Consider the following 26683-nt stretch of genomic DNA (forward strand, 5'->3'; position numbering starts at 1 on the left):
ACATATACCTGAGATAAAGCCAGAGTTAGGCCGAATACAGATAGCAGGGTTGGATTCCAACTTCGAAATCCGTGCAGCAGGATGCGACCCTGTGCCCTGGCAATGACCCCTGGCTTACCTGTCCAGTGTCTTTTCGCTGCTCTGTGGATATGCTGGCTGGCACATTGCCGCACATGCGCAGTGCAGAGCCGTCGGGCCGACGATGACGTGCTCACACTGGAATAGGACATGCTGCGATTTCCACCCCGTGAGCGGAATATCACAATTGATTTCCATTCGTGGGCATGGAAATGCATTTGTCAATGCATGTGCTATGGGCTGTATTTGCTGCCAGATCCAGAGCTCCGGATCCCGCTGTGCAAATATGTCCATTTGCATTGGGTCTTAAGGACCACAGAAATGTATATATTTGGTCTGTTTACTGTACAATGTCTACGATGAGCATTTGGCACATACACTGAAATATACACTGACGTACCAAAAGTCATGGGAGAGCAGTATATAAATTGATTATAAATGACCCCAGGTGACAGCCTGGGAACACCCACACCTATATAAGTTGTGAAGTGTTATCTTTTGAGATTGAACCCCAGCCAGTGTGCTCCTGGCAAGGTGATGTGAATTATTGAAGTGCAAATGAGGCATGATAGTGGGAGTCAGAGGGATGGGACACTTCATTTCCGAAATTGAGCAGGCATTTAATATTTCTCAATCCACAGTGTCATGTGTATACTGCGAATACTTCAAAGATGGCATTATTACCCACAATGGACAGTGCAGTGGCCCCCTATACATGCTTAATGATCACGATCTGTGGCATCTCGCTAGAATTGTGCATGCGAACCGACAACCAACTCTCACAGAAATCACATCCACATTCAATTTAGAAGTCCCCACATCTATATACTACAGGCCAATGTGGCATTTTTTTAGCTTCCATGGAATATGTGGGCAGAAGGCCCTCAAGTGTGCCTCTTTTAACACTGCATCAACACCATGTACCCCTACAATGATGGAATATTCCAGCAGGATAATGCACTGTGCCATTGTGCCCAAGTTATCCAGATTTGCTTTGAGGAGCATTCTGGAAAGTTCCTATGAATTGTGCGGCCTGCACATTTGCCCATTGAGCATTTCTAGAATGTGGTGAAGAGGTCCATTCTCTCCCGAGATCCTGCACCTAACAAATATCATAGAACTTTTGGTGGTTATCCGGACGGCATGGCTCAACATCACTCCAGATGTCTTCTGCCACTTGCAAAATGAATGCCATATCGAGTTGCTGCATTTTGCAAGGCTAGTGCTCCTGTCCCATGATTTTTGGCCTGTCGTATCTGACGTATATCACTTCCTAACGTGTATACCAGTGGGGCCATAGGTTTCAATAGGCAAATGTATGACAACCAGAATATGTTTTCAGCATATTCTTGGCCTGTAAACATTGGTATACATTTCAAAAAATATATTTAGGATACTATATGTTTTTTTACAATGGGAATCAATGGCAGACATGTTAAACTGTACAGATCTACTCTTTGATACATCTGGGGCGGGCGGCACTTTTCATAAACCCTGAATATGAAGAGAGCCTACAAAGCAAGATAAAATTGCACTATTAATAATAACAGTAGAAGGTCAGTAGCATCAAGCAGAATGTACATGACAGCTCCATATAAATGTAGTCTCTTATATCTGCAGCAATAGTCTGTGTTCTCTGTGGCCGGTATCAGCTATGGCTCATGTTCTTCATGGATGATATTCGAAATGATAACCTTCATTAGAGAGTTATACGTCATCTTAGCCTCAGGATCACTGCTATTATTTGGTACATTATTTTCAAGGAAAAATATTCCATCCACTCCGTTCATTACTTCATTCCCAAACAATCAGCCGGTTATTTGTGTTATGTCTCAGAGGGAAGTCACGGGAATTGACAAGCAGTAGACATTTTCTCACTTGCAATGACTTATGGCTGGAGAAGACTGATATTGGATTGGATGAGTGCTATTTCTCAAAGTTTAAGTTTTGCCAAAGTAAAACCAATCGCTATTCTGAACAAAGTCCTGAGAAATGTCCAAGCACTGCATGCCAGAATGCACAAAGACTATGGGCCATGTGTAGAAATTTGTGCGGACAATTTTATACCGCAGATATGTGTTAGAAAATGACACGCACTATATGGATGTACAGCTTGCCTCTCAATGTTTCTAACTTTTACACTTGGCCAAAAGTTTCCTAGCTGCAGACGTGTAGTAAAACATGGAAGATGTGCAATTCATACAGAAGAACTCTGAAACATTTTCCAAAACAGAAAACTGTTGGCCATTTAACAAGAGCTCTGAGCAGGAGTAAATTATATAGAGCTTTTTAAGGAGAAAAATGTCACACTTGTGCTTAAAAAGGTTTTCCAACCCATTAAATATCCCCCAGCAGACTCCAAACATATGTCAATAACAAACAATAATACACTCACTTTATAATTTAGGGCCATTACTGCGGCCCCTGCATGTCTTATTTACATCCTCAGCTTGATGATGTGTGACACATGACAAGTGATCATGACAGCCAATAACAAGCTACAACTGTAATGTGCTGTAGATGCTGGTATCACCATTCTCGCTATTCACCCCTTCCAGATGCAGGCAGTGTGATTATATCATTGTGCTGCCTGGTTGCTTCTGTAGGAGCCAGCAAAGCCTGTCCCACTATCAGCAGTTAAGTCTCCCCTCCAGAAGCACCATTCCTGTCTGAGTCCAGTCAAGGAGCTCCTAATTCACTGTACAAATGGCAGTTCGCACCTGCAAATAGACCCTTAACCAGAAATAAGGACCACTGACCAACGAACATCTGGAATTGAGGATGGTAGAAAACAAGAGGTATTGCCTCTGCGTGTCCAGAGACATCATCTATTGCATGGAGGAAAAAGAATATTTCGTCACATAATAGCATATATGAAGACTTGACCAGAAGGAAACTGGTGACTACAATAACTGGTACTGGTTTCATTCTCTAGTCTGTGCTGTAAAATTAGACCTTCATTTTGTTTGTTTGACCTGGTTTTCATACATTAATATACAAATACTGTATTAACTAGAGATGAGCGAGCACCAAAATGCTCAGGTCCGCGTTATTCGAGTCGAGCTTTTCGTAAAATTCGAGAGCTCTACTCGAGTAACGTACCCCATTGGCTACAATGGGAAACTCGAGCATTTTTGTATGTGGGACGCCGGGTCTTGATCTTTTTTTCTCTTGGTTCGTCTCTCTCTCTCTCTCTCTCTCTCTCCCCTGCCTGCCAGAAAAAAATTTGCCATTGATGCGTGCGGGAAGGGCCAAAACAGGCATGTCACAGGGGGGAGGAGCCAAAAACTGGGGCCGGGTCGAACACGGCTTGATGCTTGTTCGAGTAACGAGCACCATCGAGTACGCTAATACTCGAACGAGCATCAAGCGCGGCAGAGTATATTCGCTCAACTCTAGTATTAACTCATTAGTGACTGCAGAGTGTATATCATCATTAATGTCAAGGGACACTGTATTATAATTTTTCGGGGCACAGTGCATGTTACAATTCATTTCAGGAGACTCAGTTTATTCTTTTTTGCAGCACAGTGTGTATTATAATTAATTTCTGGGAGAGTGGTGTGTTTTATAATAAATTCTGGGGTACTGCTTGTTTTATAATTAATTTCTGGGGCATGGTGTGTATTATCATTTATTTCAGAGGGCAGTGTATATTACTGCTTATTTTAGAGGGCACAGTGTATTATTACTTCTGTGACACAACGAGTAGTGCTACTTTTAGGGCTCAGTCACACGGGCGCATCGGCGCCCGTGTTACTGCAGCCAGCAGACGGCCGTACCTGAAGACGGACGTCTCTCTGCAGCGCCGGGAGGAAGAACATGTGACCGGCTTCATTGCCGGTCATGTGTTCTTTCATCAGCACTGCAGAGAGACGGACGTCTTCAGGTACGGCCGTCTTCTAACTGGCAGTCACATGGGCGCATTGGCGCCGGTGTACGGGTGCCGATGCGCCCGTGTGACTGAGCCCTCAGGTGAAACAGCGTGTGCTGCTATTTTTTTCAGAATGGCCAAAGACATCTGGGCCACCAACTCTGCAGAAACAAGAATTATCTGTCAGAAGCCATGAAGGTCTGGATCAGATGAAGAAGAAAAGAAAGAAGTCCAAAGGATGCGACCTGTGAATCACTCAGTGTTAGGCCTTAGTCAGACGGGAGTTTTTTTGCGCGATTTGCACATGCGCATGCGTCCGGCGATTTTTTAAAACCATTGCTTTGCAATGGTATCGGACACATGAGCGCTTTTTATGCGCTCGTCCGATAAATTATAGAACAGAAATCGCAGATCGTACCTATCTGCGATCTGCGATTCCTGTTCTCTTCTCTATATGCGCTCAATGGGGCCGGCGGCAGCAGCGCCAACCCCATTGAGAACATATAGAAGACAAATCATTCTTCTCTGCCACAGCTGTTACAATCTGAGCCAATCAGGGGGCAGGTCTGACTCACACCCCCTTCACACCCACTGCAGGCCGGCCGCGGGGAACTCCGACTGCCGGGAGCAGGTGAGTATGTATATATTTTTTATTTTAACACATTTCTGGATGAATTGCAGAGAAGGGCTTATATATTTAAGCCCTTCCCGACAATTCATCCCACACTCGCCCGCAGCGCATTGCTTTCAATGGAGCCGCTGTATTGCCGGCTCCATTGAATGCAATGCGCTGGACAGCTCCGGCCCGTTTTTAATGAAACGCGGCTAGGAGCAGATTTTCGGGCGATTTTTGGGCACCGGTCACACGATTTGCGGATGCGCATCCGTCAGGCGATCCGCAAATCGCGCGAAAAAACGCCCGTCTGACTAAGGCCTAATTGTGTATTCTGTCTCTGACTACATCACGTCAGTATACATGTAAGGTCTGCAGCATTCTAGCTTCTGAAACTACAACTCTCAGCATATTTTTACTATTGTCCAAAACATACTGGAACTGTAGTTTCACATGGTAAACACATCTATAGCCCTCAATGGGTTACCAATAATGCTTTAGTATATTAAGTAAACAAAAGCATCACTTTAGTGATAGCCAAATATATACAGTATATAGAATAATGTAATCTTAACGACACATATAATAAAGTCGATGTGTTGTTTTAACTGCATGGCAAGTGACTTTGAAAAATCCAACAGTGGAACGCACTGTTTCAGTTGTTATCGCCAGTTTGAATATTTTCTCTAACACGGTTTTACTACCCTGTGTGTCGTGACATGTCACAAAGGGGTCTACTGAGGTGCTCTCGCCCAAGGGCCCACATAAACCTGGAGCCAGCCCTGTGTACGTGACATCTTTATGAGAAAGATACTTTTTACAATTATGTAGTTTTTACTCAGTGCTTATACCATGTTACATGCAGTGTACTATTCTTATATATATATATATATATATCATAATAATACAATACACTTATGGTCTTAAGTTTTTAACATTTCTTGTGGAAGTAAATGCATACATTTTTAGCTCTAAGTTATAAACCCTTTAGACAGGGAGAGGCTACCTAATGAGTTCCTCATTGCTATTACTGACAGAAAGTCTAGAAAAATATCTACACCCACATATGTACATTTACAGTACATACATGTTTGTAAAAATAATACCATTTCATTTTGCAAAGCTTTATTCTTACATGTTTAGGTTTAATGTATTTTCTAATATTACGGTATGTCAGTATCTATTTCAGAGCCCAATGCCTAATTTAGACTGGACGGGCTGTCGGGCAAACGATTTCTCTTGGCAATTCATAAACATTGTATTACCACCATGTATGGGAATTAGTTCCTAATGCAATCTAATACCAGAATTGATTTCTAAAGTACAAGCTAATCTGCAGTGAATAGCAAGAATAAGCAATATAAAATTGGTGATTAACAGATGTCCTTGACAGATTGGCACCGATTGGCAAGCATATGCGTGTGCATACATAGGTATGCACCCCTGTGCGCGCACAAACATGCATGTATAAAGGTGGGTGCATTGCCTTCAATGGAGCTGCGGCTGCTGCCAGCGGCTTCATTGAAGGCAATGGTCTGCCAGCATCCCTCAAGTGATTTTCAGGGAAGAGCTTTAAATATAATTAAAGAATTCCCTGCTGCACCTGTCACAGATGTGACAGACGCGACAAATGAACTCTTCATCCCCACGGGGAATAAAGAATTCCCTAGTGCAGCTGTCACAGATGACAGCTGTGCTAGAGGATCTAGCTGCTGGCATCCCTTAATTGTTTTTCAGGGAAGGGCTTTACATATAAACCCTTCCCTGAAAAACAAGCCAAACTGGTGCTCAGCCCCATCCTGTCTCTGCTGTCCCCGACTCTGCACTGAAGTTCTTTCAGCAGGTGGGAAATTAGAATTCTCGACTGCTGAAAGAGCTGCTTCTGATTGGCTGAGGCACTCAACCAATCACAGGCAGCTCTCACCTGGATCCTCTAGCGCAGCTGTCATCTGTGAGAGCTAAATAAATAAAATCTGTGACAGGTGCAGCAGGGAATTCTTTATTCTCCACAGGGATAAAGAAAACATCTGCTGCATGTGGTAGATGTGTTCTTCATCTCCGCGGGGAACACAGCAGTGGCAGACAGGTAAGTATATATTTTTTTTTTTACTTTTTTTTTTTTACACTAAAGGGATGATTTCCAGGGAAAAGCTTATATTTAAAGCTCTTCCCTGAAAATCAATTCAGGGGTGTCGGCAGAACATTGCCTTCAATGAAACTGCCGGCAGCAGCTCCATTGAAGGCAATGCGTGCAGGACCTATGGTGCATGCATGTCCTATCTTTACAGGTGCACGCCTGTAAAACACGGACATGTGAACACACCATAGGGAATGCAGTGGTTGTAACAGACACATGTTTTTGTGCACACATATACACGCACATAAACACGCTCGTGTAAATCCACCCTCAGTGTGTCTGTAGTACACACGATTATTACTCATGCCATCAGTAATGGATTCCACTGGTTAAAAAACTAATTACAACCCTCCAAAATGTTTCACCACTAGGCAGCATCCTCAGATGTATCAAGGCTATATGAGTATTAACCCAAAATAACTAAGGACGCCAGATAGCAGTGAAACATGTCGGGGAGGGCTGTAATTAGTCTTTTAACCACTGTGGTGGTAATATAATGTTAATTAATTGCCCAGAGACATAGGCCACTCGGAAATTTTCCTGTCCGAAATATAATTTTTCCTTTGCTGTTCACAATTTATTAACCTGATAAAGAAAAGCATTTTTCTGATTTTCTATCTCATTTTTTCACCCACCCCCCTCCCCAGTTCCAAGAGTTATTTTAATCTCCCATTGGCAGTCTTATGAGGACTTGTTTTTCTGTGCCAATTTCTATTTTTATTGGTATAATGTATGGAAAAGTTTAAAAATTGATAACTGAAATGGAAAAAATGCGATTATGCTCTTTTGTTTTGTGGGGAGGGGTTATTTTACGACATTGTCAGTGTGATAAGAATGACATGTTAACTTTATTCTGCAGGTCAGTATGATTATGCTGATACCAAATTTATATTGTTTTTATTATATTTTACTACTTTTAAAAATATAAAACATAAATACAAATGCTTTTTGTCGACACATTCTGACCCCCATAACATTTTTTATTTTTTCATTGATGAAGTTGTGTGAGACTTTGTGCTTTGTAGGGTGAGCTGTAGTTTTTATTGGTACCAAAATGGGATATATACAACTTTTTACTACATTTTTCTTTATTCACAGGATGACCAAAAAAAAAATTCAGCTCACTAATACAAAGCGACTAATGAGCATCTTCTCACTCAGTATAAACAGGCATTCGTTCATCTATGGATGATTGTCTGTTCACAGTAAATGAAGGCAGCTGACTGGAAGAATGCTCTGCCAGCATTCACGACTATCGCTCCTGTGTGAAAACATCCTAAAAAACTATATAAAATGCTAAGAAATTATTTTTGTTCCTAGAGTCACATAGATATAAACCAGAGTAATAAACCTCACATGCAATTGCTTGAATATCAGTCATATCAATACTATAAATCAGAATTAAAGGGGGACTCCGTAGACTGGGAAAAATGTTCAAAAAGGTCCCCAAAGTTTCCACTTATTACTGTTATTCCAAATGTCCTTTTAAATCATCAAACTGAACTACAGTAACTTTTTGGTCAACCTGCACTGCCGCTTCTTTCCAGCCAGCCTCAGATTTCCACATTGTTATTTCAAATGTCCACCAGGGAGTGCAAAAACAAAATTTCCCACAATGCTCCATTGTCAGTAACTGATAAGTGCACATTCATAACTGTACAAACTGTGTCATCAGTAAAGAATATGAAGGCACTGAGCATGCCTGACCATTAAAACAGAGGAGCGTACTGGACGTAACCACTGGATACCAATGGAGACCTAAGCAAGGATGGGGTGGAGACCACAGGTAAAGCAAAATCTCTACAGCTTTGTAAAACAAGTTATAACATTATATTGCCTAATTACATGCCTTATGAAGCATATAATGTTCCCTTTGAATAGATGGAACACCCCTTCAAGTATGTATAATTTGATGGCCTATAAATTAAAATGACCCCCATAGAAGCCATTCCAAACAATATGTATAAACAACCCAACAAAGAAATAATAGCAGGACTTTCATGTGAATAAACTATCCATTCAGTATATCATCTTTTCTTAACAATTAAGTAAAAAGTCATTGAGCATTTGTCTCAAAAACATGAAGCACATGACCCATATCATAATGACCTCCACTTACCTCTGAACTGTCATAGAGATATTTGCAGATCTTTCATTCTAACCTTTTGGAATAAAAGCATCATTTTCTGGAAACGTATTCTGGTCATTATGACCAAGTTGGGTATTATAAATATATTTTCTCATAAAACCAAGGATCTCTCTCAATCTCCTTTACACAGAATCCATCCAAAAATACAGTTATAAAACAAATAATTTACTATCATTGCCACAGGTGGCTGCGTTTAAACCCTTTTTCCATTTTCTCTTACTTTTCTACTTTCCAAAAAGCAAGAACTGTTTAAAAACGATCCCTTCCTACAAATTAAATGCATTTCATTGCACTGATAGGCATCCAATAATGATGTATTTCATGGAAAAATATACATGTGACCTACCCTTACATTGCACTGATACATAAACAGACACATGTTTTCCTTTTACTTATGGCATGCCTTGTTAGTAATATATCAGGATAGGTTACATAGTCAACAGGAAACCAAGGCTGGATTTTAGTTATCATTCTGCTGTTAGGGCTCGTTCATACAAGCGCATTCCGTGCGCATTAGCGGCACATGAAAAGATTGTGGCTATAGTGCTGTAAAAGATCACATGAATGGGCTACTTCAAGCTACTTGAAGTAGCCCGTTCACACAATCTGAGGTGCCTGCTGCGTGCTTTCAAGCCTCCCATAGGAGGCTATGGAAAGCACACAGCAAAGATAGGACATGTCCTATCTTTGTACGCACCTCGGAGCCGACATGCGAGTTTGCACTTGCATTTCTTAACTTTTGCAGGTGTGAGCATTTTGCGTGTCTAAAATGCATTCGTGTGAACGCTTCTATGAGAAACCATTGGTGCTATTTAGATGCAATCTTTTCACGCATTGCTAATGCACTCAGAACGTGCTCGTGTGAACAAGCCCTGATATGCAGTTTACAACCTGCTCCTTTTATTCAGAATTTTCACGCAGTAATATACGCTGATTCATTAGAGCTCATGTATCAGCATGCCTTCATTCCTGTACTGACTTCTCTTCCTACAGCCGACAAGAGATATCTTCTGCCTTGTACTGATAGACACTAATGAGTGTATGAGTTCCCCGTCTTCTCCTGCGGAGTCTGCCACGGGTTCTCTCTTTTTTTCTCTCTATACTCACATACTGTTTGTATGGTCTTTCCCTGCTTCCCCTGTAGACTGCTATCTGTGTCTTTTTTCCTGTGTACACTCTGATACCGCATAGCCTGTATGATCTGACCTCTCTGAAGACTTGGATGCTTTCCTCCCTCTCCACACTGTGATCTGCCATGTATAACCTATTCCCCTTACTTACTGCTAAGGGTGAATGCACACGGGCGGAAATTCCACGGCGAGATTTTCCGCAGAATTTCCGCCCGTGCCCGCTGCCATAGAATTGCATTGGTTTATGCAATGCTATGCAGACAGCCATGATTTGACAGCGTGAAAACTTGCACAGTAAACAAATTGTGGCATGTCCTATTTCTGTGCGAGCCTAGCAGAGGCCCGCACAGAAATGTCATCGCTGATGCGCTGGCCTGCTCTGCGCATATGCGGCTGTGCGCCAGCTGACATATCGCAGAGCAGAGAGAAGACACTGGAGGTGAGCTGCGGGTCACTGCAGGGGCACGTGTCGCATCCCGCTGCGAGAATTCTTGCAGCGGGATCCGACCCGGCCGTCTGCATTCACCCAAACACTGAGAGGAGGGAGGGGTAGAACGGAGATTGCTGAGAGGAGCAGTGTGTTTTCACATCTGTCAGAAGCAGTAGTACAACCAGCTATGAGAGGAATGGTTGAAAATTTTAAATGAAGACTATTTATAAAAGTCAGTGCACAGGTGTGTGTTTATACGCATTTTTGTAATTTCTTCTGCGATATAGTCCGTATACCACAGTTTTTAAGATAATGATGTCTTGAAATGATAGAAAAATAAGACTCCTTATGCATCTTATGCATGCGCACATTTTTTACATCCATATTCCCTGCGTTTTTCATGTGCCTCCATTGAAAACACAAGAAGGCCCAATTGATGTCATTTTCCTTCATTGTATCCTGACAACAAGCGTACAAAAAAAACACAATGAATGCACATGCAACTACATATTTGCTGTGTTTATGCAAACCCATAAACTTTAATAGGCTATTTCAGTCTGTAAATATGACCGAAAAGAGGACATGCTGCAATTCTTTTTTTACACAAACGATTGCTCCACAAAATAAATGCTCATGTGAATACACCAATGGAAATTAATGGTGGTGCATGCATGTCCGTATTACATCCATAAAAAATACCCAAGTAATATAGACAGAAAATATGCCTGTGTGAATGAGCTGTCAGTGATGTTGAGGAAACGTCCATTCATTCACCACTTATAGGTATTTTTGACAGTGCTGTGCAGTCAGAAAGCCAAACCTCTGACTCTTCAATTTTCCCAGACGCCCACTCCAACCCCTAACTCCACAGCTCTGGAAGAAACTTACACTGGACTATTGATTTATGTTACATCTCTATCGAAAGTTTAGGTATACTTTTACTTGCCATACTGTCTTTTTTTCTCTCTAGCAGTTCTGAGATGAGTGCAGGAATGCCCACTGCCCAGTGCCGCCTTCCTCTGGTCTATAGAAGGAGTTTCACTACTGAGCATGTGCAAATAGTTTGTTTCATGAGCAGTATCTAGTATTGCAGCTTAGCTCCATTCACATTTTCTAAAGGGAAAAAATATGACCTGGATAGATGCCTGTGGATGGTCTGTGCAGTCCATGGACATAGAATTTCCATAGATATCCCCACAATTAGTTGAATTGGATAACAAAAATCAGATTCTTAGTACCTGTTATAATATTGCTGTCAAACATACTTCACCTATGTATTTTTGAGGAACAATTATCCTATTTTTCCCTATAAATGATGCTTTACTGTCATATAATTACATAGTTTGCAGCTCTTACGTATTTAGATTACACACCTCCATTCAGTAATGGAGCTGGAAGAAAGTTATCCCTGTTAGTCTAAATTTATGAAGTCAGCTCAAGTTCCTATGCAATCTGTAGACTTCAAAAATTACGACTGACACTACATTATCTGTTGTCAACAGTATCTTCAACACATCTGAATTTGTGTTTTAACTTTCAAGTTGAAGGATAGTTAATTACTTCCTTTAGTTTAGAAATCGAATTCTATATTTATTATTAATCTAACAAACAAATGTGAGCAGAGGATGCACATAAAAACCAATTATCAGGTAAGGTAAGCAATGGCAGTCTCTATTCAATGAAGACCAATGGTTCGGCCATGGAATGCAACTGGATGCTATAGACGCTATAATCTCAGAAGCAGCATTAATAAAGTGTGCCAACTTCGGAATTTTTTTTAGAGGTCTTAAAGTTTTGTTTTCTTCTATTTTTCTCTCCATTGAATATATTTTCCCCTAGACCCAGTTTTAACTGTGCATGATGTGGTCAACAAAAACCAAGCCTTCCCTACATATAGAGCTCATGCAGTTTCAAAGTTGTGCATTTTGGCTCTACTTCTACAAATTGGCTTCCTTCTCTACCATTTAGTTTTATATGTGCAAATAAGCAGCCTTTACTAAAGTGAGAGAAAAAGAGTCGATAAAAGCGGTTCTTAGAATCCAAACATAAAGTTCATTCAAAAATCCTTAGTTGTAAATATAAAACAAAACAAAGAAGAAACTCTGGTCTCTATATAATGCAGGACATCCAGACTATTATTTACAATGAATCCATTACTGTTCTCTAAAGTATGCTGGTAATATACATCCTATGTATTTCTTTTATTCATTTATATAGCGCATACATATTCTACAGTGCTGTACAGTAATTGATATTGGGTTCTGTCCCTATTGGGGGTCACAGTGTATGTTCACCTACTGCATTATTCTGTTTTTGGCAAAATGTTGCCTGTAACCTTTTTAGTGACTAGTGACTGATATATTTAAGTTATCTATACAGCAGATCGCCTTTGACAAATATGCATGGGCCAATACTGAAAAACATAAGAAATCTGTGAATTAACCCAAGCAGACAGCTAATAAAGAATACATGATAGAAACTTGCAATAGCTCTTCTAAAGTCATTGTGTAAGAGTAAAGAGTTGAGGTTTAGTTTGCCCATAATAAAAAGTACAATCTCTGAAGAGACCCCACTTCAGAATGCAATAGGATTGTCTACAGGGTAAGTACAAGCAGTCATAGAATCAAAATGCTGGAGCAGAAAGTGGTTCAGTAATACTACAGCATAGACCATTTTATTATTAGGAAGGCCTTTATAATAGTATTGTCCCTGTTATTAGTTCACATTATTATTCGCTATGTGTCTGCAGATTACTATTCTAAAAATCCTGATAAAGTCTAATCATTAATTAAGAAACCACAGAAAGGCCCATAGATCAGCAACATTATAAAATTAGCATTAAAGTAACATTTTGTTGGTTCAAAATGTGTTTTTGCTTTGTCCACCATATTGGTATCATACATTTCTTTTGCCTAAACAAATAGCCCATTCTATTTGCTTTACATTCTACACGCATATTAGTAAATTTACTAGATTGGTCTATGGTCCACAAATGTCGAACAATTTATATTGACGATTAAAGGAGGATAAGAATTGAGTTTTACCTGTTCTGAATCTTGGCTCTGCGGGCTGCTCAGTGAGTTGCTGAGTCCTGCTACTCCCATTGCTGGTGATCCTGCTGCAGCCTCTACATGTCCAGCTGTTTGGGCTGTAGTAAAGCCGTCCTCACCCTCAGGCAAGCTTTTCTCCTGCAGCATTTCCTTTTTTGTAAAAAAAAAAAAAGAAAAATTAAGTTATTCTATACCTTATGTGCTGCAAGATGAAAGCAGAGGTGTAAAACAAGGTTAAAACTGAATACAGTCCCAACAGGTTCATACCTTTGAATAGAAAAAGCTAATATGAACTTGAACAAAACACTTATAGTCAACTAAAAAGTGTCAGTGGGCTACAGGCACTGCCTTCAACACCCTCAAGAGCCATATAAGTAATTTTATGAGTGAAGCAAAACCAAACCGCTATTAAGACAGTGTAATAAAAGATTAGACACGTAAAAACCATAGCTGATCAATACAAGAAATGCTGTTAGTTACCAAATCTGTTCAATTACATATACATTTAATATTTTGAGAATGTTTTTAGGAACAACATCTAAAGGCAACCCTAAGAGAAATTATACATTGTAATAACTATGTGACCATTCTTTTCATAATATGACATTTTCACAAAAATGGTATGAGCAGTTAAACAAATCTCCCTCAGTGTCTTGTGTATGACATGGGTTTATTTCCTAATTCTGGACTCTAATGCAAAGGGTCAATTTCATACACATCCCAGTCTTCCACATGGGCAAGGAGCTATTGCCTCCCACTATTCCTCTAAAAGCAAAGATTGAGCACTTATGAGGGCCATAACAAGGTATCCACACTGCCACTGAGGGACTCAGTTAACTAGGGCCCTGCATAATATGCAACTGTTTGGTGATATTGCTCTGTCATATCTTTTGAATGGAAATTGTTATGCTCTGTGCCATTAAGAAAAGTGGACATTTTTGTTCTTAGCTGAAAAAACCTATGAACAAAAGTGGTATTTATGTTAAAATGTCAACTATTAAAACCTACTAAATGCATGCTATGGCTATTATTTTATCTCATTGGATATATCAGATAATATTATTGTGTCCCAACAGTAAACTGAATATACACAATAGATTGTTACTGCTTTATATAATGAAATGCAAAGCTTTTAGTGTTCTCTCATACACAGGTATTTACCATACAGGTACTTTAAATAAGACGGAGGTATAAAATGCCATACTAATTTTATACCACAATTTTACTACTTAGTAAATGTATTATCCATCGTTATTTAATGCATTACATAGCTATGGAATTACATGCAAATGCAAAAGATTTGGTGCTCACATGCAAGGGTGCCCTAATTTATACCATGTGAGATAGGTACGTTGAACATGTACAATTGCTTGAATGGAAAAAAGTGGAAGAGTGATATTGCACCAGAGGAAGCTTTTGATGTTTATTCAGCACCTTCTATCAAAAAAAGGGCATGAATGACAGCAGGGAAAAGTAGGGTGAAATTAGAGGTTTCTATTGCATAATGAAGGCAGCTATGTGTATGTTAATGTCTGGTAATGAATAAATGACTTAAGCACTTCTCATCCCTTACTAATCTTTCTACTGCCCTCAGTACCCCTCTAAGTAAAGATAAGTGTGGAGCAAGAAGCACAAGTGTGGACAAAGCCCAAAGAAACCGGAAAAGACGGAAGCGGTACAGTAGGAATTATTCATAAGGAGTTTTCTCCTATTATTGTTTTCCAGTTAGTGAGTGCTGCGAGGAAATGTGTTAAAAAGTTAATTAAATTTAGAGTTTTTTGTGTTTTGGAAATTAAAAAGTCTCGTTACTTAATGATGTACTACTTAATCTGATATTCATTGTAATACATGGGGGTGCAGACTGAGCAGTACGTCTATATACAGTACAATGATATATGACACACTTGTAAAAACAAACACAAAACAAGCCAGCGTCTACAGTATAAACGTAGAACACATTAAGTGTTCGGTTAAATAAACACTATTTCCCTGTTGAACCCCTTTAAATCAAATTATAATTTATCGTTCATCCCACCAAAAATATTTACCATTATATATAATATGGTAAATCTTCTACACTTTTGTCTGAGCCTAATGTATTTGACTTATTTCATGCAGGATGAAATAGATGGTGTGCGGACACAGATGTCATTTTAGAAGCAGAGGGTTAAAAGAAAGACTGTTCTTATTGTAGATCAAAGCAACAAACAAGTTCTTGTCAATGGCAGATGCACTTTACCATCTTCAAGTTAAGAGCCATATTAAACAGTTACGTTTACACAAGTAAATGAGATGTATCTTTAATCTTTATTTTATTTACATATTTTTAAGAAGTACTGAGCCAATGGCCTGTAGTGTTAGGAAACAAGGATTGTGTGTCCTGCCAGTCTAACATGCAAGTGGTATTACCATGCTCAACATGTGGAGTATTTCTTTTTTTATGAGACAGCTCCAGATTTTTTCCCTAGAACTTTTTCCTAGCTGGATTTTAGTCAAGACGGCCATAATTTAATTTTCGTGTAATGAAAGAAAACTGGTTAGTTTTTTTTTTTCAAAGTATTTTACACTTTGCCTGGCACTTCAAATGTATAAAGAATTTGTCCTTTGAAACTTAGCTGAAATGCATTTGAGAAAATAATTATTACAATGAATTAATTAGAGAAAAAAAATAAAAACAGGTACCAATGAGCAGATGTGCTGTCATGGTGTTGATGATGATGGCCAAAGCTATTTTCAGCTGCAAATAGATGCACAACAGCCTCAACATGTGGCCTTACTCTTGATGTTAACATTAATTAACATGATTTTCCACAATAGCTGTAGATTGGAATGGAGCTCAACAGAAATCTAAAAATATATTTTTAGAGTGATACTTTCTAAAAATATATCTTACACATATGCATGAGTGTGTGAATACCTCCCACTTGTACTTTTCATAATTTTACTGAAGTTTTATGTCAAGTGTAACGCTTAGCATTTACCATGCAATAATAGTAACTGCAATACCAGCCAGTGTGTGTCTGGGTTTTCTTTCTTTGTAGGTCTTCATATTTGTATAATTTTTTAATCTCATTTAGTTTTTCTGTAAAATGTAACCCTGTATTTATCATGTAATCTTAACAACTACAATATCAGTGTGTGTGTCTATGGCTTCGGTCAGACGAGCGTGTTTTTTTGCCCGCGGAAATAATGTGCGTGAACGGGTGCATTGGCATTCACATGTCCTTTCTTTTGCAGGTGCGAGTATTTTGCACCTCTAAAAAGCGGACATGTGAACACTTCATAGAAAACCAATGGTTTCAATAATGCAATCTTTTTGCGCGCCTATTCATGCGCAAAAAACACGCTTGTCTGACCGAGGCCTACATGTGTAAATGTTAGTATATGTATATTATTTCTGCATGCCCTAATACTTTTACAGTGTATTACTTTTGAAAAGTTTGTATAACTCTGTATGCATCATGAGATCATATCAACTATATTATCAGCATGTTTAGAATTTGCATACAAAGTTCGAAATACAGAGGAATATTAGAAATAAACTTTTTTCATGGGATTTATGTATCTATATATGTCAGAAATAGCTATAGGATAGAATGATATGGCTGTGTGTTTGTAAACAAAGATGAGATAAAGGGGATCCCTAGTAAGCTTCGGCTGAGATTGGACAACAGAATAAAGATAAGGCATTGAAGCAGTGCAGTTAAATCTAATATTCATTGTCCTGGACCTTTGCTTGGGGTAAAACTTTTTATCTTAAAATCCTCTTTAAAGCTTTATTTGTTGTGATTTTAAGGGAGGAAACAATCGGAAAGGTCCATTTAGAATTCTAATGTGGCTTTATGGCTTTCTAGATAATTTAGCTTGGAGATATTCTTCATTTAAGTCTGCCAGCTGCATAGTTCAGTCAAACTAGCAGATTCTTCCCATAATCCATATAATTGGAGCAACATGGAGTGTATACCACAATGCATTGGTTTCCTGGGTGAACTGTCTGCTTCAACAGGAAAGAGCGTATTTCATGTCGCAGTAACAGCTATTTAATGATAGAGGAAACAGCATCCTGCCACCATTTTAATGCCCTATCACACAGAAGCTGGACTGAGACTCTTACCTTAAATAATTTTCAAATTTCCAAAGGAAATAGGATATTTTATAAACCCCCTAAAATATTTTGAAAGGCCTCTCTTCATTTTAGCATTTTCCATATACTGCTTCAATTTTTTATTCTTCCTTGACCAAAATTAAATATGACATTTTGGATGCAACACACTTTGTTGAACCATGCTTAATTCAACAACAATGACATTTTAGTTAATTAAACAATAAGCATTTACAGATGTTTTTATTTTTTGTTAACTGGGTTTTTTAGTTGTTTTTATTCTCAGATTTTAGATCTAAACAACTACTACAAATGATATATTTTCTTACATGTTCATACTTTTAGTTTATACAATTACCATTAACATTTTCATCTTCCACTCTTTAGCATGGAGGAGGAGTAATAGGAGAATTGTTTGTATTCTTCATTGTCAAACCAAATTTTTGTAATTTCAGCATTAACTTCAGCCATTTGATTTTTGATTTATTTCTTTTAATTATAGAAGTAAAGTTATATTACCATTTACAGCATAATAGAATGTAGTGCAAACTCAAAATGGCATTTCCATAGAGTGGAGGTGGGACTTGTGGAGTTTCTTTCTGAAATTCAACAACAATCAGTATTGTGTTGTGCCACGATACTACGGCTGATGGTTAAATGTTCAACTATTTCCAGATATTTTATCTCACCCACTTCTTATACAGTCCAAGCATTTCCTGCTGCATAGCACATTAGTTGAACAATAGTAGAGTTGGAGCCGTCAACAGTAAATAACAAATTGGTTTTTCATGGTACCCTTTGTAAAGCACAGGTGTGTCAATCAAAATGACTGATCCACTTACACAGCCATATGCTGAAGCAGCAATATCAACACGATCTGTTATGGGCCCACAAGGACTGAAGGCAATGGCCCTCTAATGGTAGCCAAGAAACTTTGAGAAAACAAGTTTGACTTTTATTTGAGAGAGGTTATTCACAATTGCTGCTATTTACCATTACACCACATAAAATTGCAGCTTAATGCCCTGGACAATATTACCATAGGGTAATTTTTGGTCCATGTGCAGTTTCTGATTGGCTAACCTAGATACCTACTTATATGCCCTAAGATAAACATTTACAAAAGAAGATATGACATTATAGCATTATGTTGCCACAATGTAATAAAATAATGCCCAATGTCCCATGTGATTATGATTATGATAGATAGATAGATAAGTGGATTTAGATTTGTGGATTAAGTCATGACATTAAAACCATTTTGAAATTATTTTAAAATCTTTCAAGTACAAAATTAAGCTGAAATTAAGCAGTGAAATCAAAAATTTTAATATAAGTTTCCACCATTTTAAGAGAACAGCTTCCAATAAGCTTTAAAAATAAGTTAACTAAATGCCCGCAGTACTGATAATATCCTTCATTTAAGAGATATACAATTATAAATAAGCCAGCATTTTCTTCACTTTTGCTTAGTTATGTACCTTTTGGTAAAAAATATTGTTGTCATAGTTACAGATGTTAAGGTTATTGTTGGGGTTACTGTTATGTACTAAGTTTTAAATATGTAGCAGTATGAACAATTCTCCAACCACAGATAAACTAATAGATCACTAAGGAAAATATTTCAGTGGTTAGGCTGGTAGACTTTGGCATCAGAGTATTTTGATAAACTGTCCGTCTAGTGTTTGTTTTTGCAGCAACATGCAGCTGGGATACTTATATACAGACAGATGCATTTATCAAAATCTAGCTGTGAATTTTGGATTAGATGCTTTTATTGCTGCAGAATTGTCACCGTACAACTTGGATCTAGATTATGTATATGAAATAATTAAAAAGAAAACATAAAAAAATGAATGATACAATTGTTTCTAGCATTTGATTTTATAGACTATTGAAGTCTCTTTGGCAAAGTAGGTAGACATTGAAAAATAGTGTGTAATATGTGAGAGCTGTTAGTACAGATGTCTTATACAGTAAGTAATAGAGCGCTTTTAAATTAATGCCTTGTGTAAGTGAGATGAATGAGGTTCCATCTGGAGAAATACACCATTGTTTAAATATTGGGTTATACTGAAAAGTGATCTTTTCTAATTGTACATTAAAGCACCAATTAAGTACATTATACTGACTTTAACGTTAAAGCTTTTAATAAATAGTAACATTTAGACAGAAAGAATATGTGTGTTTTACTTAGAGTATAATAGTGATCTTATGTTCTGACAAGCATGAGGTTCTAGTATAGGCGATTCATGGTGTATTGCTTCATCAGTAAACAAGGTTAATCAATCTCTTTAAATATGTCGTAAAATCATACTTTATTATAACATGACTTTACATATCATTACATTTTTACATTAAGAAAGCTAAGTAAGTATATATGTATATAGTATCATTTAATAATTTTATTTTTTTATTGCACATATTGGTATATATAAGTTGTAGCTCCCATAAAGATTTTACTTTGCAAGTATACACTAAATCTAATTCTGAAAGTAACTTCACTTATCCACTGCATAGTTTGTTGAAATACAATAGTGCTCAGATGGTGTTGCCTATTAATAAATGATCCAGACAGATCACTAGTCTTGAGCATTTGCTATGTATACTAAATATACTTCATTTCAATTTTAAATAAGTATTCAAATTGTCTTTTTTAGGAAGACTAATAATAGGGAAGATCAATCAGCCACAGGAACCCTCAATTGTGTATATTATGTAGTGCTACTTAGGAAATCAAGTTCTTGAGTGTGGTAAAAATATGGGGGATGATCCCCAGTGTCATCCAATAACTCTCTTATATATGAAATGATGCTGAATAATTTGTGGCGTATCACATTTGGCAGGTGGAGCAAACTTCCAACTGGAAATATATATATATATATATATATATATATATATATATATATATATATATATATATATATATATATAATATTTGCTTTCTTAGTATTTTAGGCAAAATCTTTCCAGTTGGAAGTTTGCTCCTTCTGCCAAATGTGATATATATATATATATATATATATATATATATATATATACCGGTGCATGTGTCACTCATATGACCTCCTTACTAATATGCTCTCTATGTACATGAACAATCAACATGCTAATACATTTTAGAATTTGGAGTGATGTAACACAGTTCTGTATATTCATTTCATTTAGCAATATACATTTTTTCCTTCTGATGAGAAAATCTGACCAGAAATGTGAGTTCGCATATCCGTGTAAGTGTGCAAAGAGTAGGATTTAAAGAGACCACTCTTAAACTTGAACAGAGACTGGAGAAAAACAATAAAGATAAGGTATGACAGCAGCTCTGTAGGACCTGTTGCTCATCAACCTGGATTTTTACTGGAGAAAGGCAGTTTTCATTCTTTAAGCAGGCAGGAATGAGAGATGTCTGTGTCATGCATAGTGCAGCCAGCAAAAGTCATTTCTACAGATTCAATGTCATGCGGTTTTACAGGTGACTTCTATCACCTCCTTTGGGTTAAACATTTTCTTGTATTGCTTGACAACAAAATATATTTTAGCATGAAGGAATAGAGTTCACGTCTTAAAGCCGCAGAGTTGTGTCAAACTGTGTTTTTTCATATTTTACTGGATTCCTATGATTGGAGAAAGTTAATCCAATGATAGCATGAATTGTGCGTCACTGTTCACAGTGCATGCATTCATATAATGAAAGATAGGTAAATAAGTTGTGGTGACGCCGCCTAATGTATTCTAACCAGCTTCCAATATTGGGTCAGATTTACAAATGCCGTCTAACAGAGAGTGCAAACTTAGGCTAGACAATCTTACAATGCGCTAGCTTTATCACAGTGACTGTGCTGAATGTTACATTTGTCAAACCTTCAGACTGTCTAGTCTAACTTTATACCACCTATTAAATGGTTTAGTTTCCGCAAAAAATGCACCAAAATTTGGCATAATTTTTGGCACATGTTGTTTCATTTAGGCGATGCCCATATTCACAAAGCCACACCCCTTTCTTGGGTCATAAAATGTATCTGATAAATGTGGTACAAACCATGTCAGCCAATTTTTTGCCGCAATTTGCACCAGCATACTGGCGTATTTTCAATAGGTAATCTACCCCATTGTGTATTTAAATATGTAGTTAATTACATGTCAAGTTCAAACTTTTACACTTATTTTTAAAGCGAAAATTGATTTGCAAAAATTACAAATATCTGTTGAAAAATGAGTACTAAATTTGTGTAATAATCTGATGTCAGTTATAGATAAAAGGTGTAAGAAAATAAAAGGGAATTGTCATGAAAGTTGCTCGTTTGCATTAATTTAGGCCCTGTTAAATTCTTCTACCTATAAATATATTAAATAAAATATATTAAGAAATTAGATATTTCGGTTTGATTTTGGGGGAAATTTACAGTTATAATTTAACACATAAGCAAACTGGCGAAAAGTTATTGAGAAAGAAAACATAAATATGCAATGCCCCATAAATTACAAAGATATCATGTACCACAAAGTGAATAGAGAACATTTAAATTTGGTGTGAGTTAATAATTAGTATTCAAGAAAAATCCATAAATTAGTAAATAAATACTGTAATTACTGAGGCAAGTTAATAGTGAAATATATTTTCTACCAATGCCGTCAGCACAATCATATTTTTAATCTACTACATTATTTTTAGTGGTAAAATTTTTCTGTATCATTTGTATGTATTCGATTTTAGAAAGAAAGAGAAAGAGAGAAAAAGAAGGAAAGAGAGACTGCTTATATATTAGATAGATAGCTCTAGATCTCTCAAGTCATAATAACCCCTTCGTAGATAGATAGATAGATAGATAGATAGATATTTAAACTACTCAAAATCGAAGTAACTACTTGAAAAACACATTTAAATATTTTTACAAAATTTCTTTTCGTAGACTCTACAACCATCAAAAACGCAAAGCACTAAACGAAAAAGGTCAAGGTTAATGGCATATCTTATAATTTATAATCCCATAGTAGAATCAACCAAGAGTAAATAACAAACCAACAAATTTCACATATGCTCGGTAATGCAATATAAAAAAATATATTTTAAGAATAAACTGCTGTATATTAATTATCAATAGGCAAAACTGAAATCACAGGTTTGAAAGATGATCATGTAGCAGACATTCCGTATTCCTATTATGCAGCGTTGGTCTGACTGTAATGCAGTGACAAATGTAGAATATATGTAACACCGTGCAGGCTTCTCTATAACTAAAATATATTCCTATAAAATAAAACACTTATAGGCCTCTGCCTAATGGGAAATCTGCTAGTAGTTCTGGAGCAGCGACTTCCAGGATAACCAGGCCCAAAAAGCACCCATAGGACAAAGGTTTGTAGTGAAAGGATGTGGCAGTCTAAGGAGGAGGAGAAGGGGGCTGGGGAATGCAAGGAAAATCTTGCAGTCCGTTGTACCTGCAGAAGGTACCATAAGGATCTTTTAAGGCAGTGTTTACTTTGCTGCGATGGGCCTCTCAAAGCATTATCATGCCAGTAACTATCACAGGCTTTAAAGTTCAGATTGTTTGTCAGATAACTCCAGATTTCAATTCTAATGATGCTTAATGCTCTACCGAAGACTACAGAGAATGCTTTATTTAATTTTCCTGACTCCGCTCTCCATAACTTAAAAGTTCTAATGTATTGTACACATATACATCTCACATTCCGCACTATATACTCCTCTTATCTCTTGAATATATTCACATGCACGATTCACAGGCAAAAGCAAAAGAGACAAAAGCAAAGAATTGATGAACACTTACACTGGTTTTACAATGTCCAAAGTCTGACACTTCACTTATACGTAAATTGCATCCAGCTAAAGAGAAGCAGCATGTCCCGAGACTGACAGCACAAGATCTTGGTCCCTGTCTTGGTGCAGGAAAGAAGCTGGGCCAGAAGCAGGTTGGTTCTGAGTAGGACCGAAGATAATGCGGAAGCTATATGCTGAGACGTTAGGTCTTTGACAGGGCTTTTAGAAACAGCTGGTGGTACTGGTCAAAGGGTCCCTGTCCAGTGGAAGCATCCCTGATTACTGATCAAACACAGCAGAGAGGAGACATTCCCAGATCCCACAGAAACTTTTCCTTGATCTTCTCTAAAAAATGTTTCTCAGAGATAGAATTTTTGGCCTTCTTTCTCCCTCCCCTTTGAGTCTCCCCCCTCCTGCTGACGTTGCTGCTGTCAATCAGTCCCAGCAGAACTCTGCTCCAGCAATATTATGCACACAAAACTTAACTATTTTAGTCCTTCATATATTACTATGCTACTGCTTTATGAAAGCAGCTCATAACCTAATTCCACTGACCATTTCAATTCATAACTTACACCTATACTTCTAAATTCCCTTGTGCTGGGGAAATAAACCAGTACAGGCTACATGAATAGTTTGCCTTCAATTTCTGCATATTCTACAGACCCATTGCTGGTATATGCACAATTAAATAGGTCACTTAATTAATAATTTAATTAATGTAATACATTTTGCTACTGTTTATGTCTAATTATATTGCAATGGGCATGGGTTTTTCGACCTTAAAAGGCAATTTTTAATGGAATAAAAAAAATAAATAAAAAAGTGAACTTGAAAAACTTACCTTGCATCTGTAGCCGACTATCACACCTACCAATGGATGAGTGAGTATTACATATCACAGCATACTACATTGTGTTACGTGTCTGACTTGTCTGGTAAGTTGTCGCAATTCACGTCTACCTATCTATCTATACACAAGCATTACATATATATATATATATATATATATATATATATATATATATATATATAAAACATGCATGTGTGTGTATATATATAGATATATATATCTATATATCTATATATATATATAGATATATATACACACACATAAATATATATATATATATTTAAATATCCATATATAATATAAATGGTTTTGTTCTTTTCCCCCTAAAGTTGTGACATCAGTGCAATAATATATCCTTCACATTTGTGAAGAAATACACGCAGAATAATAACCGTAGGTGACCACTGTTAGTGACTTTTTGAAAGTAAGGATATGCCGATTTGACAGAATATAGTAATGATTACTTTAAGAAGAAATAATAAAAATTTAAAAAAGCATCACTTGTAGGAAGGCCTCAGTTTCAGCGTAGTTTCTCTTTCAGTTGGCGGGCAAACAAAGACATGCTGCCCACATGTGCGATCTGGTTTGGACTGTTGTTATGCAAGTTTTTATGTCTCTTCTATAAATAGCAATATTCTACTCATTTTAATATTATTACTATACTGTATGGTGCCAATTTAGAATTCTGTGTTAGTAACCTACATATGTAGGATATACGCTATATTCTAGAGAGATCAGAATTGTAAATCATGAGATGTTTATATCAAATACATTATAGTCAAATACAACACATAGTAAATAATCAACCCTCTGTGATGGATTACAATACATTTCTGCTATATATACAAAGTTGTTATCAGGAATTAAGATTACATTGAAATGTCGCCTGTAAAATTATGTGGCTATGACTAATGAATATTCAGCGTCCAGTATGCAGTTTTGACTAGGATGAAGGGCAAATCATGAATTTTTAATTTAAGGTCAGGAAGGTTGCTGCCCAGAGTTGGAAATATGTTTTTTAGTGAAATATGAACAATGGCATGGCTTCAGCAAACTGTTGGCTATATATCACTAAACAAAGCAAACTATTCATTTAGTGCCAGGGAATATTAAAGAGCCAAGCATTTAGACAGTAATAAATAAATATTTTGGAAAGGCTGTACAATGTCAAACTAATGCATATTGCTCTACTTCTAAGATCCTGCTTCAAGGTATAGTGTGCGGTTTGTATTCGGCAGAAACTGTCACAAACACACGGCAGCATCCAGCAACATTAGGACAACATACGAACGCCATGCTGGTAGATTTTTTCCCCCTCCTTCCATACCTTTCTCTTGACTGCGATTGGAATAAATGGCCTTTATCGAAGTCAATGTGTGTTTGTGAGATATTTTAGAGAGGCCTGGTCTTTTGACAAACTATTCTAATTACTATTTACTTGCTCACAAAATCGTTCTGCTCTCAAGTCATAATAACCCCTTCGTAGATAGATAGATAGATAGATATGAGATAGATAGATAGATAGATAGATATGAGATAGATAGATAGATAGATAGATAGATAGATAGATAGATAGATAGATAGATATGAGAGATAGATAGATGTGAGATAGATAGATGGATAGATAGATAGATAGATAGATAGATAGATAGATAGATAGATAGATAGATAGATAGATAGATATGAGATAGATAGATAAATAGATGGCAGAAGTTATATGGGATTTAGGAATGTCCTTATAGAAAAATATAGCTGAGCAAATTCCCGTTCCAGTTTTACCTTACCACACTTATGGTGCTATAATAAATAAATAAGTTTTGACTTATTACAGACAGTATAATCATTAAACTATAGTGGTTTAAAAAATACTGGCTAACTATTTCATCTAGTTCGACTACAAGAAGATTACCAACGTGATTATAAGAAGATGTAACGATGCCCATTTATATATTGCATAAGCACATATGTTTTTAACTGGTGACCCAATATCATCTGCTGTGTCATTATGGAGTAAAAATTCTAATAATAACCCAGAGTATTAATATATACAAGTTTATATTCTGATTAAATAAATACATCCTTTCTTCTTTCCTTCGCTCCCTCTATCACCACTTAAAATGTATTCAAAATATATTCTTACCAGTTAGATGAAGGCTGATCTTCTCAATAAGACGTACAAAGATCTTTATTTTTTCCCAACCTAAATTTGCAAAGGCATCCAATTCTCCAGCATACCGATGGTATAAGAAAGACAATGCTATAAAACTACTGGTTCTTTATGGGCAAGATTTTATCAGATTTTCTTGAAAGTAAATTTAAACCAAACTCACTCCCACAGTCACGTGGTCCAGAAATTGGGAACAGAAGCAGGATAAAGTATACTGGGGTCAACCTTTTAATGAACCATTTTCCCACTCTCAAAAAAAAGGTCGTAGAAGAGATACAGAGATGTTTTCCTAAAAGCATGAAGAAATATCCCTGGCTTGGT

At 37.1% G+C, this 26683-nt stretch overlaps 1 protein-coding gene across 3 annotated transcripts in view; it reads right to left on the reverse strand.

Moving 5' to 3' along the window:
- Positions 1–26418, reverse strand: part of TBX4 (T-box transcription factor 4) — a 151544-nt gene extending 125126 nt beyond the window's left edge. For 2 of the 3 annotated variants that reach the window (XM_066575102.1, XM_066575100.1), the window contains exons 1-2: positions 23353–23671; positions 13456–13611 (exon numbers count right to left, since the gene is read on the reverse strand). In XM_066575102.1, coding sequence (XP_066431199.1) covers positions 13456–13608 — 153 coding nt within the window. In that variant the 5' untranslated portion in view covers positions 13609–13611; positions 23353–23671. Of the gene's footprint in view, positions 1–13455; positions 13612–23352; positions 23672–26335 lie in introns of those variants that run through there. The other variant, XM_066575101.1, reaches the window with a different exon arrangement.
- Between the last annotated feature and the right edge of the window lie 265 nt (positions 26419–26683).

The sequence above is a fragment of the Eleutherodactylus coqui genome, chromosome 1 (genome assembly GCF_035609145.1).
Source record: "Eleutherodactylus coqui strain aEleCoq1 chromosome 1, aEleCoq1.hap1, whole genome shotgun sequence".
Lineage (NCBI taxonomy): Eukaryota > Metazoa > Chordata > Amphibia > Anura > Eleutherodactylidae > Eleutherodactylus > Eleutherodactylus coqui.